The sequence below is a fragment of the Corvus moneduloides genome, chromosome 29, assembly GCF_009650955.1.
Source record: "Corvus moneduloides isolate bCorMon1 chromosome 29, bCorMon1.pri, whole genome shotgun sequence".
NCBI classification, from domain to species: Eukaryota; Metazoa; Chordata; class Aves; order Passeriformes; family Corvidae; genus Corvus; species Corvus moneduloides.
Window position 1 is genome coordinate 2964169 of NC_045504.1, and position 12483 is coordinate 2976651.

The 12483-nt window shown below is 63.5% G+C and overlaps 2 protein-coding genes across 13 annotated transcripts in view; one reads left to right on the plus strand and one right to left on the minus strand.

The window, feature by feature from the left end:
* The window catches only part of LOC116436383 (methanethiol oxidase-like), a 43153-nt gene that overhangs the window by 17171 nt on the left and 13499 nt on the right, over positions 1-12483 (minus strand). For 3 of the 11 annotated variants that reach the window (XM_032093477.1, XM_032093472.1, XM_032093476.1), the window contains exons 9-12: positions 12023-12144; positions 11812-11904; positions 11057-11175; positions 10435-10810 (exon numbers count right to left, since the gene is read on the minus strand). The exons of the other annotated variants lie outside the window; for them this stretch is intronic. In XM_032093477.1, the coding sequence (XP_031949368.1) occupies positions 10648-10810; positions 11057-11175; positions 11812-11904; positions 12023-12144 (497 nt within the window). In that variant the 3' untranslated portion in view covers positions 10435-10647. Of the gene's footprint in view, positions 1-10434; positions 10811-11056; positions 11176-11811; positions 11905-12022; positions 12145-12483 lie in introns of those variants that run through there. 11 annotated transcript variants of the gene reach the window in all.
* On the plus strand, positions 3878-9405 carry LOC116436388 (methanethiol oxidase-like). 2 transcript variants are annotated; one of them, XM_032093481.1, is made up of 12 exons: positions 3878-3969; positions 4577-4630; positions 4918-5030; positions 5794-5982; positions 6208-6328; positions 6432-6614; positions 6986-7167; positions 7381-7459; positions 7791-7912; positions 8008-8100; positions 8423-8541; positions 8978-9405. In XM_032093481.1, the coding sequence occupies exons 1-12, from the start codon at positions 3966-3968 to the stop codon at positions 9138-9140; spliced, it is 1422 nt and encodes a 473-aa protein (XP_031949372.1). In that variant the 5' UTR covers positions 3878-3965; the 3' UTR covers positions 9141-9405. The 2 variants fall into 2 exon arrangements, with proteins under 2 accessions (XP_031949372.1, XP_031949373.1); XM_032093482.1 differs by having other exon boundaries at positions 3886-3969; positions 4581-4630.

Below are 12483 nucleotides of genomic sequence, written 5' to 3' on the forward strand. Positions count from 1 at the left end.
GCTGGGAACGGGATAGAGGGAGGAGATTTGTCCCTGTCCTTGCCGAGGGGGACACGCGGGGAGCCCAACGCCCAAACCCCGAATTCCCTCGGGATCGGGATTGTGCCAGGGAACACCCGACTCCCTAAACAAACAGGAAAAGCCGGCGAGGGGCCGCTGCCCTGGACCGGAACCCAAAATTCCCGACACTTTGAAGCTTTTCAGGCGTTCAGCCCTGGGGAGCCGACAAAGCCGGAGATAATTCCAGGGCGTCGCTCGCTCCTCTGGATCTGCTTGGAATGAGGGACCCGAAAGGCTCAGGGTGGCCTTTCCTCCGTCCACGAGGCAGGAATGTCCAGCTCCAGAGGCTCCCTAGGGATGGGAGGGACAGATCCCGGCTCGGCGGTTGCGGGAGGGGATGAATCCGCTCCAAATCGGGGAGATAAACGGGATCTGCAGTGTCAGGAGCGGGAGAAATCTGATTTTCCGCGCATCATGGGAAGTGGGGATGAGCAGAAGCCGGGAAACTTCCCAAACCGGGCTGGGGGGACGCTGGTCCCGCTTCTGGTCATGGAAAAGCCGCAGGTGAGCACAGGGAGAACCAGCCGAGCTCACCTAGGCACAGGGAGGAGCAGGAAATAATCGCAGCTCAGCTCGGCTCTTATCAGCAGCTTTACCTTCTCAGCCGCAGCTTTATCTCCTCCCGGCCAGGCTGCAGCAGGGAAATTTCGAGCTCTCCCAAAGGGTTTTTTTCCTCTGGTTTTTGTAGGATTTGCTCATTTTGAGGAGTTTCGGAGCCGGGTTTAACGTTTGGAAATTGCGCTGAGTGTTAATGGGACCTTTCAGAGAATTCCAGGATTACTGAGGTTGGAAAATCCCTCCAAGACCACCGAGTCCAAGCTGTGCCCGATTCCCCCAGGTCACCCAGAACAATGTTCAGCAATCCCTCAGGGGGAAACCTTCAGGGATGGCCACTCCCCGGGCAGCCCCTTCCAAGGCCTGGCCGCCCTTTCCAGGAGGGATTTTCCCAAATATCCACCCTGAGCCTCCCCTGGCACAGCTCGAGGCCGTTCCCTCTTGTCCTGGCCCCGTTCCCGGGGAGCAGAACTTGATCCCATTTATTTCTTCCCATGAGGATGCCCCGGTAACTTCCTGGGAAGAGGATGGAGAGCGGGACAAGAGCGCAGGGAAGGGGATTTAGGAACGGGAAATGATGAAGCAGCCCCGGACCCGCCGGGGCAGCTCCAGGGGCTCGGGGCAGGGTTCGAGGGAAGCCAAAGCCTTCCCGGAGAGCTGCGGGAGGCTGGAGCTGCTCCCGGAGCCGGGGAGCTCCCGCCGGGCACTCGCGAGCCCCGGGGACTCTCCAAGGTCCGGGAGAGCCGCGGTCTCGTCCCGATCCTCGCCTCCCCGCAGCGGCCGGGCTCGGCCACGGCCAAACCTGCGGCGCGTCCTTGCCGCTGGGGGCCGGAGGAGCCGGTGGGGACAGGGCAGGAGTGGCCGGCGGGGCGGGGGCAGTGGCCGGAGGGTCCTGGGGCTCGTGCTGCGGCCGCGGGAGCAGCGGCGGGCTGTGCTGAGCCGGCGCTTATCTCGCTCTTATCAGCGCCATCGGGACACGCGACAGCCGAGCGGGGACAGGGAGGGACCCAGGGACGTCACCACGGGAAGCCACCGGGAGCAGCGCGGCTCGCTGATGAGGGGCGGGCTAATGATCTCGCTAATGAGCGGGTGTGCAGCGCCAGGGGAAGGAGCCGCGGGCATGCGGGGAGGGCTGCGAGCCCCGCCCGGCCCGGGACCCGCCAGGGACGGGGCAGCCACGGCGGCTCCGGGGGTCCTTGGCTGTCCCCGCTCCTTTGGGCTGTTCCCGACACCCCGGAGCCGTTCCTGTGCTGGGATCTTCCCGATCCCGGGCGGATCCCGAGCTCCATCCCGCAGCCACGGGAAGGCTCCCGCGGTGCCTCCATCCCGGCGAAGTGAGGGACAAATTCCTTCCCGCGGCGCTGCTTTTGCCTAAATCTCGGCTTCTTTCATCGCGTCAGCCTCGGAGCCGCTTTTTCCGCGATTTCCGCTCTCACCCAGGATTCTGTTTAACCCCTTCCTGCCTCGGAGTGGCCCTGGCTGACCGTGGGTGGGCACCGCTGGGCCTCCCCTGGTGGCAGGGAAGGCTCTGGCTGGGCTCGGTGCCGATCCCTGTGCTGCTGTCCCTGCCCTGGAAGTGCCTTTGTTGTGCTTTCCCACCCCAAATCCCATCAGTTTCCCCAACTCTGCTGCTCCCGACGTGCAGAGAAGGCCCGGGAGGCGCTGGCCGCTGCCCTGTGCCCCCGCGCCCGGTGCCCGGCGCTGTCCCGGAGCCAGAGGAGCCTCAAGGGCAGCCGTGGCCGGCGGGGCTGAGCTGTCCCCGCTGCCGGGGACATCCCCGGGCTCCTCCCGGGCCCTCCGCGGTGTCCCCGCATTGCTGGCACAGCAATTCCCTGTCCCTGTGCCCTCCCCACTGCCCGAGCAGCTCTTCCCAGAGCCGGGAGCCGCATTCCAGGGGGCTGAGTGTCCCTTCCTGTGGCACTGCTGGCGGCCAGGCCGGTGGTGGCCTCGGGAGGGGACCCTGCTGCGAGCCCTCGGGGCCCGCGTCGGGATCTCTGCTCTTGCCGGGGCTGTTTTGGGGCCACCTCAGCCCAGTTCGGGTGAAATCCACGCCGGCTGGTGCCACTTTTGTGCTGCTGGTGCCACCCGGGGCTGGGGCTGGGCACGGCCCAGGGGGTTGGGGACAGTGATCAGTGACCGTTCCTGGCCCAAGGGGTTGGGGACAGTCCCCAGTGACTCTTCCAGCCCCAGTTCCCAGTGCGGAGCTCCCCAAATCCCACTTTTGCCCAGCTGGCCCCACGTCCCCGCCCAGAGGTGCCACCCTGCGAGGCCGCCCCGTGTCCTGCCCCGGCTGCTGCTGCTGCCTCAGGAGGGCTCCGGGTGGATTTCCTGAGGGTCCGCGTTGTCCCCTGGGATTTTCCCAGTTCCTGGGATCCCCTCACTCCCCAAGCCCATCCCGCTGTCCCTGAGCTCCCAAACTCCTGTCTCTGGGCAGAGGCCGCTCTGCCGGGCCCTGCTGGGCCCCCCGGGATCCTGAGGAGCCTTTGGGTGATGCCTGGGATCGAGCCGTGCCTCCTGCCGGGATCCGGATCCCAGAGGAGCCTTTGGGTGATGCCTGGGATCGGGCCGTGCCTCCTGCCGGGATCAGGATCCCAGAGGAGCCTTTGGGTGATCCCTGGGATCGAGCCGTGCCTCCTGCCGGGATCAGGATCCCAGAGGAGCCTTTGGGTGATGCCTGGGATCGGGCCGTGCCTCCTGCCGGGATCAGGATCCCAGAGGAGCCTTTGGGTGATCCCTGGGATCGAGCCGTGCCTCCTGCCGGGATCAGGATCCCAGAGGAGCCTTTGGGTGATGCCTGGGATCGAGCCGTGCCTCCTGCCGGGATCAGGATCCCAGAGGAGCCTTTGGGTGATGCCTGGGATCGGGCCGTGCCTCCTGCCGGGATCAGGATCCCAGAGGAGCCTTTGGTGCCTCCGTGGGCTCGGCCCCTGCAAGCCCCGGGAGCCGCTGGTGGGGCCGAGGCTCCGGCCGGGCTTTGGGAATGCTCTGGGCACGGGGCTGGGTTGGATGCTGCCGGATGGGAAGCTGGAGCAGCCGTTCCATGGGGAGCGAGGCCGGGATCAGATAGGGCCGGCGGTGTTTGAGGGTTTGGGAGCTGCAGGGAGCAGCAGATTTGGCCCCAGATTGGCGGCGGGGAGGCGGAAAGAAGCCGCAGCGCCGGGCTGGCACCTCCCAAGCGCTGGGCAGCCCCTCCCTGGGCTTGGCCCCGCTCCCCCCACCCTTTTCCCGGGATAAAAGGCCCCCCGGGAGCAGCCTGGGCACAGCACAGCCGCTCCAGCCCGGAGACAGCAGCTGCCCCTCCAGCTCCAGCTCCTCGGCCGCCACCACCGGGCACCCCCAAAGCTCCAGCCATGGGTAAGGGAGCCTCGGAGCCTCCCCCCGCAGCTCCGGGCCCGCAGCCCCGGCCCGGGCACAGCTGGGCACAGCTGGCTTTGTCCACAGCTGGGCAGGAGGGGGGAGCTGGGGCCGAGCTTTGGCCGCGGTGCCGCTGGTCCCGAGGCTCTGCTGGGCCCTGGGGAGCTCCTGCGGGGCTCAGGGGCCCTTCCCTGCTCCAGGGGGCCCGGGGTCCAGCGGGACTTTCCCTGCTGGACCTTCCCTCCCGTCCCGGCTCAGGGTGACAGCTGAGTCCCCATCCTGTCCCGGCTCGGGGTGACAGCTCTGTCCCCGTCCCGGTCTCGGTCTCGGAGGCAGCTCTGTCGCCATCCCGTCCCTGCTCTGTCCCATCCCCGCGGTGGGGAGGGGTCCCCGAGGGGCTCCGAGGCCCCGGGCAGGGCTCGGCTCCGGGCTGTCCCCGGGGTCCCCTCCTGGAGCCGGGAGGTGCCGGCGCCGCCCCGAGCGCTCCCGCTGGGTCCCGGGGAGGGCTGGGGCGGCCCCGGTGCGCGGGGCGGGAGGGACCCTCTGCGCCGGGAGCCCGGAGCCGCGGCGCCGGGCCGGGGCTCACGGTGTCCCCTCGTCTCCCCAGACAGATGCAGAGCTCCGTGCTACGAGTACCCCTCGTGCCCCGACGTGCTGAAAGGCGAGTGCTGGGAATGGGGCTGGCACGGGGCTGGCACGGGGGAATTTGGGCTCTTTGGGATCCCCCGAGCTCGGTGTTCGTGCTGAGCCGCTTGCCCAGCGGGAGAACTCCGGGAGGTTCCCCTCGGCTGTTCCCGGGGCAGGAACGGCCCCGGGGCTGGACGGGGCAGCGGGAGGAGCTCGCAGCATCCTGGAAATCATTTCGGGCGTTTCTGAGAGTTGCCCGGAGCTTCTCCTGCCCTTGCTGGGGGTTCCCGGCGCGGTTTGAGCCCGCTTTTGTGTCCCCAGCCCCGAGGGAGGAGGTCGCCTACGTGACCTGCACCTACAGGTCCACCTGCATCGACCAACCCGATTTCCTGGCCACCGTGGACCTCAACCCCCGCTCCCCCCACTACGGCCAGGTACCCGCTGCCTCCTGCTGGGCTTCCTGGGGGGAGGGATCGCTGCGGGGGCTCTGCTTCCCGAGGCCTCCGGGGGCGGCCTTCGGACTCTTTTTTTTCCTGGGAAAACCCGCTTGTCCCGTGTCCCCTCCGCTCCTGCCCGGCCCCTTCTGGGCTCGGGGCAGCTTTGTGTCCCCCCAGCCTGGGCTGGCTCTTGTCCCCCGTCCCGGCCCTGTCCCGTTCGGAGCCACCTGGGGAAGTTTTGGGAGTTTCGCCGTCAGGGCTCCGCTCCTTCCTGCTGCCCCGCTGGCTCTGCAGCGCTCCGGGATTTTTCCTGCCGGGAATCCTCCCCTTCCCTGCGCCATTCCCGCTCTCCCCCTGCCAGATCGTGCTTGGATCACCCCCAGCTCCGTGCGCTGCCTCCGACTCCCTTCCCAACTCCCAGCACATTCAAAAATCCCCCTTGGAATCCAAGGCTCTCGGAAGCCAAAAGAGGCTTTGGAGCATTTTAAACGCGCTTTAAGCTCCATCCTCGGCAGGACTCGGCAGAGCAAAGCCCCAGCCCGGCCCAGAGGACGAACAGCAGCTCTGCGCAGCCACAATTCCCCGAATTTCGGTGGGAACGCTGAGCAATGCCGGCGGGCAGCTGCACGTCCCTCATTCCCCGCGAGCAGAATTCTCCTCGCCGGCCGCTCCCGGCCGTTCGCAGCCCCTGCGCAGGGACGCCCCGAGCCCGGGGCCGCTCCCGGCGGGGCATTCCCCAATTTCCCCCGGCTGTGCCCAGGTGATCCACCGGCTGCCCATGCCCAACCTCAAGGACGAGCTGCACTGCGCGGGCTGGGGCCCCGCCTGCGGCTGCTTCGAGAGCGGCGCCGCGGCCAAAAGGACCAAGCTGGTCCTGCCCTGCCTCATCTCCTCCCGCATCTACGTGGTGGATGTGGGCTCCCAGTGCCGGGCGCCCCGGATCTGCAAGGTACGGCCGGGGGCAGCCCCGGGCAGCGGCGGGGAGGGGGGACACCGGGGGGGCACGGGGAGGGATGGAGAGAGGGATGGAGGGAGGAGAGGAAGGGGCTCTGCCAGGGAGTGTCCAGAGGCTGGGCTGGACCATCCTGGGGGTCTTTCCCGGCCCCAAAGGATTCTGTGATGCCGGGAAAGGCGGCGAGCAGGCGGAGGCGGAACTTTGTGCTGATTTTTGCAGACGATCGAGCCCGTGGATGTGTTCTGGAAGTGCAACAAGGGCTACCTGGCTGTCACCCACCCCCTGCCCAACGGGGACGTCCTGATCGCCAACATGGGCGACCCCGCTGGCAACGCCAAAGGTGAATTCTCCTGCCAGAATTCCCATTTCCCTGCCAAACTTCCCATCTCGGGAAGCTCGCGGGAGCCCGGCTTTGTCATCGCCGCGTCCCTCGTGTGCCCCAGGTGGCTTCGTGGTGCTGGACGGAGAGACCTTTGAGCTGAAGGGGAACTGGGAGAACGAGTGCGAGGTTCCCCCGAGCGGCTGCGACTTCTGGTACCAGCCCCGGCACAACGTCCTGGTCAGCTCGGCCGGGGTGGTGCCCAAAGTGGCCGGGCGCGGCTTGAACCCCGATGACTTCAAGAAAGGTGGGGACACGCGGGTGGCACCAATGCCAGGGCCGAGCCAGGGGCTGCCGGGGGGCGGTGCCCCCACAGAGGCCGATTTGTGCCCCCGGCGCCTTCGCCGGGCTCGGGCTGAGGATGGGCAGGGGCTGCACCGGGGGCGGGCTGGTCCCGGCTGCTCCCAAATCCTGCATTTCCCTGTCTGCTCCCCAAATCCTGCGTTTCCCTGGCTGCTCCCCAAATCCTGCGTTTCCCTGGCTGCTCCCCAAATCCCGCCCTTTCCCAGTTTCTCCTCCCCAAATCCCGTCTTTTCCCTGCCGATCCCCACCAGGAGCCCTCCGGGGAGGGATCCCTGGCCCTGCTCGCCCCCGACCCTTTTCCCCCGTGTCCCGCAGGGGTCTTCGGGCGCCGCCTGAACGTGTGGAACTTGTCCTGCCGCAGCCTCACGCAGTGCTTCGACCTGGGCGAGGATTCTCTGCCCCTGAACGTGCGGTTCCTGCACAACCCCGACGCCGCCGAGGGCTACGTGGGCTGTGCCCTGAGCGGGGTCGTCTTTCGCTTCTACAAATCGTGCGAGGCGAGTGCCGGGAGCGGCCCCGGGGCTGCCGGGGGGACCCGGCCGGGCCGGAGCGCGGGGAGGAGCGCGGGGAGGAGCGGGGAGAGGGAGGGTCCGGAGCCAGAGCCTGGGCGGGCCGGGATGAGCCCGGTGTGCCCCGCATCGGGATCGGGATCCCCGCCTCGGCATCGGGGGCACCGGGGGGCTCAGCCGCGGCTCTGTGTCCCTGTGCAGAGAGACAACTGGGCAGTGGAGGAGGTGATCCGCATCCCGCCCAAGGACGTGTCGGGCTGGATCATGCCCAAGATGCCAGGTCCGTGTGCCCTCGGGGGTGGCATTCCTGTTCCCTCCGCGAGGTCTGCAGCCGGGCAAAGCCTGGCTGACCCCAAAGCCTGGCTGACCCCAAAGCCTGGCTGAGCCCAAGGTCTGCGTGACTCTAAATCATGGCTGAGCCCAAAGTCTGAGTGAGCCCAAAGTCTGCCTGAGCCCAAAGTCTGCCTGAGCCCAAAGTCTGAGTGAGCCCAAAGTCTGAGTGAGCCCAAATCCTGCTTTACCCAAGTCCTGCTTCACCCCAAAGCCCAATCCTTGAGCCCAACCCCTCGTGCCCTCCCCCGGCGCTGCCCTGAGCCCGTGCGTGCCCGCAGCCTTCATCGCCGACCTCATCATCAGCCCGGACGATCGGTTCCTGTTCGTCAGCAATTGGCTGCACGGGGACATCCGCCAGTACGAGCTGAGCAGGAACTGCAAGCCCCGGCTGGTGGGGCAGGTGAGGGGCAGCCCCTGGCCCGGGGGGCCGAGCGGGGCGCGGGGACAGCGGGGCCGGGCCCGGGGAACGCTCGTGTCCCACCGCGTCCCTTGCAGGTGTTCGTGGGGGGCAGCATCCTGCGAGGGGGCCCCGTGACCGTGTGCAGGGACGAGGAGCTCAAGTGCCAGCCCGAGCCGCTGGTGGTCAAGGTGAGCGCCTGGCAGGGCTGGCAGCGCCCGCGCCTCAGCCTGCGCTCAGCTGCTCTGAGCCGAGCCGATTGCATCTGACATGTTCCTGATCCGCTCCTGCTCTGATGAGTCCCTGAGCTACTCCTGCTCTTGCTCTGACCTGCTCCTGCTCTGCTCCTGCTCTCATTTAGTCCTGCTCCGCTCCTTCCTGCTCTGATCTGCTCCTTCATCCTGCTTTTCCCCCTCCCTTCCCTTCCCTTCCCCTGCTGGGATCCAGTCCCAGTGCCCCCAGCGCCCCCAGTGCCCCCAGTGCCCCCAGTGACCCCAGTCCGTGTGTGCCCAGTGCAAGCGCGTGTACGGCGGCCCCAGCCAGATGCAGCTGAGCCTGGACGGGAAGCGGCTCTACGTGACCAACTCCTTCTACAGCACCTGGGACCGGCAGTTCTACCCCAGCATGGTCAAGTAAGGAATTCCCGGCTGGAAAAGGCTCCCCCCCGGCGCGGGGGCGCTGCGGGAACGGGAGGGGCGGGGGGCGGGCAAGGGGCCGGGACCCGCCCGGGGCTGGCCCGGAGCCGCTCCCGGCGGAGCCCCCGGGCGGGTCGGGACTGAGCAGAGCCAGGGATGAGCCCCGGCCCGAGGGGATCCAGTCGTGGCACATCCTGTCCTCATCATCCAGAGGGAATTCGGGAGCAAAAGTGAGCCCGAGCCCGTCCTGGCCCATCCTGCCCAGGGATTCGCTCACTCCCGGAGGGGATTCGGGAGCCAAAGCCGGCCCCGCTGCCATCCCCTTCTCCCGGGGCTGGCAAATCCTCTCCCGGGCTCCGCAGCGGCTCCGGGCGGGCTCCGTGGCGCAGCCCGGGGGTCGCTGTCGCCACGAGCCCCCGCTGTCCCCACGCAGGGAGGGCTCGGTGATGCTGCAGCTCGACGTGGACACGGACAAGGGCGGCCTGGCCGTGAACAAGAACTTCCTGGTGGATTTCGGCAAGGAGCCGCACGGGCCGTGCCTGGCGCACGAGATTCGCTTCGCCGGCGGCGATTCCAAGTCCGAGATCCTGCCCTAGGGATCCCGGGAAGCGCCCGCCGCCCCCTCCCCCTGCGGTGCTGCCCTTGGGGTCCCGGCGGGTGATGGGTGTGGGGTCCCCTCGGGTGTTGGGTGTGGGGTCCCCTCGGGTGATTCCGGGCTTTGGGGTCCCCGTTCCCGCTGGAATCTCGATCCCGCTCCGGGCAAAGCAGCGCCGGGACCCGCGGCTGTCCCTGGGATGTCCCCGCGATGTCCCCGCGATGTCCCCGGGCTCTTCCCGGGATCCGGAACTTCGGCAGCCTCGGCGGCAGCGAGGGAAGCGCCCGGCCCGGCTCGGTCCCTGTCCCTGTCCCGGGACATTCCCTGCAGCGCTCCCGGCTCCCATCCCGTGCCCGGCCCGGCTCGGTCCCTGTCCCTGTCCCGGGACATTCCCTGCAGCGCTCCCGGCTCCCATCCCGTGCCCGGCCCGGCTCGGTCCCTGTCCCTGTCCCGGGACATTCCCTGCAGCGCTCCCGGCTCCCATCCCGTGCCCGGCCCGGCTCGGTCCCTGTCCCTGTCCCGGGACATTCCCTGCAGCGCTCCCGGCTCCCATCCCGTGCCCGGCCCGGCTCGGTCCCTGTCCCTGTCCCGGGACATTCCCTGCAGCGCTCCCGGCGCTTTCCCGGCAATCCCGAGCCCTTCCCGACGCTGCTCCGCCCCGGCCCTGCTTTAGCCTGGAATAAATAAAGTTGTTCCCCGCATCAGCCGCAGCTTCCCGAGTCTCATTCCCAACTCATCCCGGGGAAAACAAATCCCGCCAGGGGCTGAGGGTGGGAGCGGGGCTGGGAAAATCCCCGGGATGGGGCACGGGGTGTGCAGGGATTGCTGGAAGTTTCTGGGACAAATTCCCTTTGCTGGTTCTTCGCTGGTGGGTTTTCTTCCAGGTGTGGATTTTATCCCAATTTTATCCCTATTTTTATTCCCATTTTATCTCTATTTTATCCATGTTTTATCCCCATTTTATGTCTACTTTATCCCTATTTTTTCTCTATTTTATCCCTCTTTTATTCCCATTTTATCCATATTTTATCCTTATTTTTTCTCTATTTTTTCCTGTTGTTTCTCTGTTTTATCCCTATTCTATCCCCATTTTATCCCCTTTTCCCTAATTTCCCTATTTTATCTCTATACAGCAAAAAAGATGGGAAAAAGGTTGGGAAATGACATCAGGTGCCTTATCCAATGGAAAACTCGCAGTTTTAGTGGAAATACAACCAAAAAAGTTGGAAAAATGTTGGAAAATGATATTTTTTGGAATCAAAAAAATGCCAAAAATTCCCAAAAGCCTATAAAAATGGGATTTCAGCTCTGGAAGGAGAATTTTATTTGGGGTTTTGATCTTTGAGGAGTGCAGAAGGAGACGAGTTTTAAGAGAAGCTGCTCTGGAATCAGAATTTTGGGAGCGGATGAAGCTCCAGGCATCCCAAAATCCCTGGGAAAAGGGAAGTGGAGGTAAAAGAAGGGGGGAAAAAGAGTAAAAAATGGGATAAATCCCGAATTTCCTGGGATCAGAGCCAGATGTCAGAGGTGCAGTCTCCCCCCGGGTAGCGCATCTCGTGCGCCAGGACGGGGCCCCCCGGCTCCTTCCCGAAATCCACCAGGAATGTGGGATTCACTGCCAGTCCCCCCTTCTCCGTGTCCACGTCCAGCTGCAGCAGCACGGAGCCCTCCCTGGGAACAGATGGGAAAAGGGTTGGGAAGGGGTTTGGGAAAAGAGGGAATGGGAAAAGAGGGAATGGGAAAAGGGTTTGGGGGCAGGAAAAGACTTGGCTGATGCTAATAAACTACTAATCCATTACTAATCCATTACTAATCCATTACTAATCCATTACTAATCCACTACTAATCCATTACTGACCAATAAATAATCAATTACTAATCAATAAGTAATCAATAAGTAATCAATAAGTCCCTGACCTGATGAGCTCAGGGTAGAACTGCCGGTCCCAGGCGCTGAACAGGGACGTGCTCACGTAGAGCCTCCTCCCGTCCAGGCTCAGCTGCAGCATCTGCGGACCCCCGGGAATCTTCTTTCCCTAAAATTTTGGGAAAAGATTCCAAAATCCTGGATTCCGGAGCGGCAAATCCGTATTTTTAGGGAGGAAATGGATTTTTTTGGGGGGGGGGAATTTTTGCCTCAGAATGGGAGGCCTGAAGTCGTTGGAGATGAGTCAGGAAAAAAAGGATGAAGGATTTGGAATTTTCTGGAATTTTTTTACAGGATTGTGGGATTAAGGTTGGAAAAGCCCTCCAGGAATCATCAAATCCAAGTGTTTTCCCCAATTTTTGGCAGGAATTCCCTTTCCTGCTTCTTGTTTTTGCCTCCTTTTTGTGGCACTCCCCAAGTGCCACATCCAGAGATTCTCCAAGGAATTCCAGGGGTGGAAATGCCAACATTTCCTTGCCCTGGGGGTGTCCAAGGGATTTTTTTATCCCCAGCCCAAAATTTTCCATGGAAAAAACCATCAGTTAATGGTTGAACTGGGAGAGCCGGGAGGTTTTTCCCAACTTTACTAATTCCACTATTTCTTTCCGAGGGAAAATTCGGATTTTAGGGATGAACCCATCCCTCAGGAAGGAAAATCCAGGCAGGAACAACCTCAGCCGGGGTTTTTGACATCAGAAATCTCCGAAATGAGGGAAGAATTTGGGAAAAATTCGGGAAAACTCACCTGGATCACGCAAGGCTCTGGCTGATCCTGCAATTCCCGATCTTCCAGCACGGTCACCGCTCCCCCTTTGGAGATGCTGCCTCCCAGAAAAACCTGGAAAACGATCAAATTCCATGGGAAAAACCAAAATGAATCCAAATTTAATTGTTAAAAAAAGGAGGGAATGAGCTTGGAGTTGGATTTTTGGGAGTGTTTTCCCGTTTTTCCTCACCTGCCCCACCAGCCTGGGATTTTTGGGATCGGAGATGTCGTACTGCCGGACATCCCCGTGGATCCAGTTGCTGAAGTACAGGAATCTGTCATCCAGGGAGATCAGGATGTCCGTGATCAGACCTTCCCGGGGGAATTCCAGAGGGAAATCAGGGAATGGGAGGGACCAGAGACACCCCAAACCCCAAAATTCCCATTTGGAAGCATCAAAAAAAAGGGGTTGGAAAAGTTGGGAGAAACAAAATTGACCTTGGGATCATTCCAGGGTTCTCCAGCATTCCCACAATTCCTGAGCACATCCAGCCCCACATTCCAAGGATTTTCCTGGAAAATCCCACCTCAAGCACAGAGCAGATCCCCCTCCCACCGCAGGGCTCCTTTGCTCATCCCAGAATTCTCCCTTAAAAAACCACAAAAATTGGGAATTTTTTGCCATTTAAGGATCAAATTTGGCCAAAATCT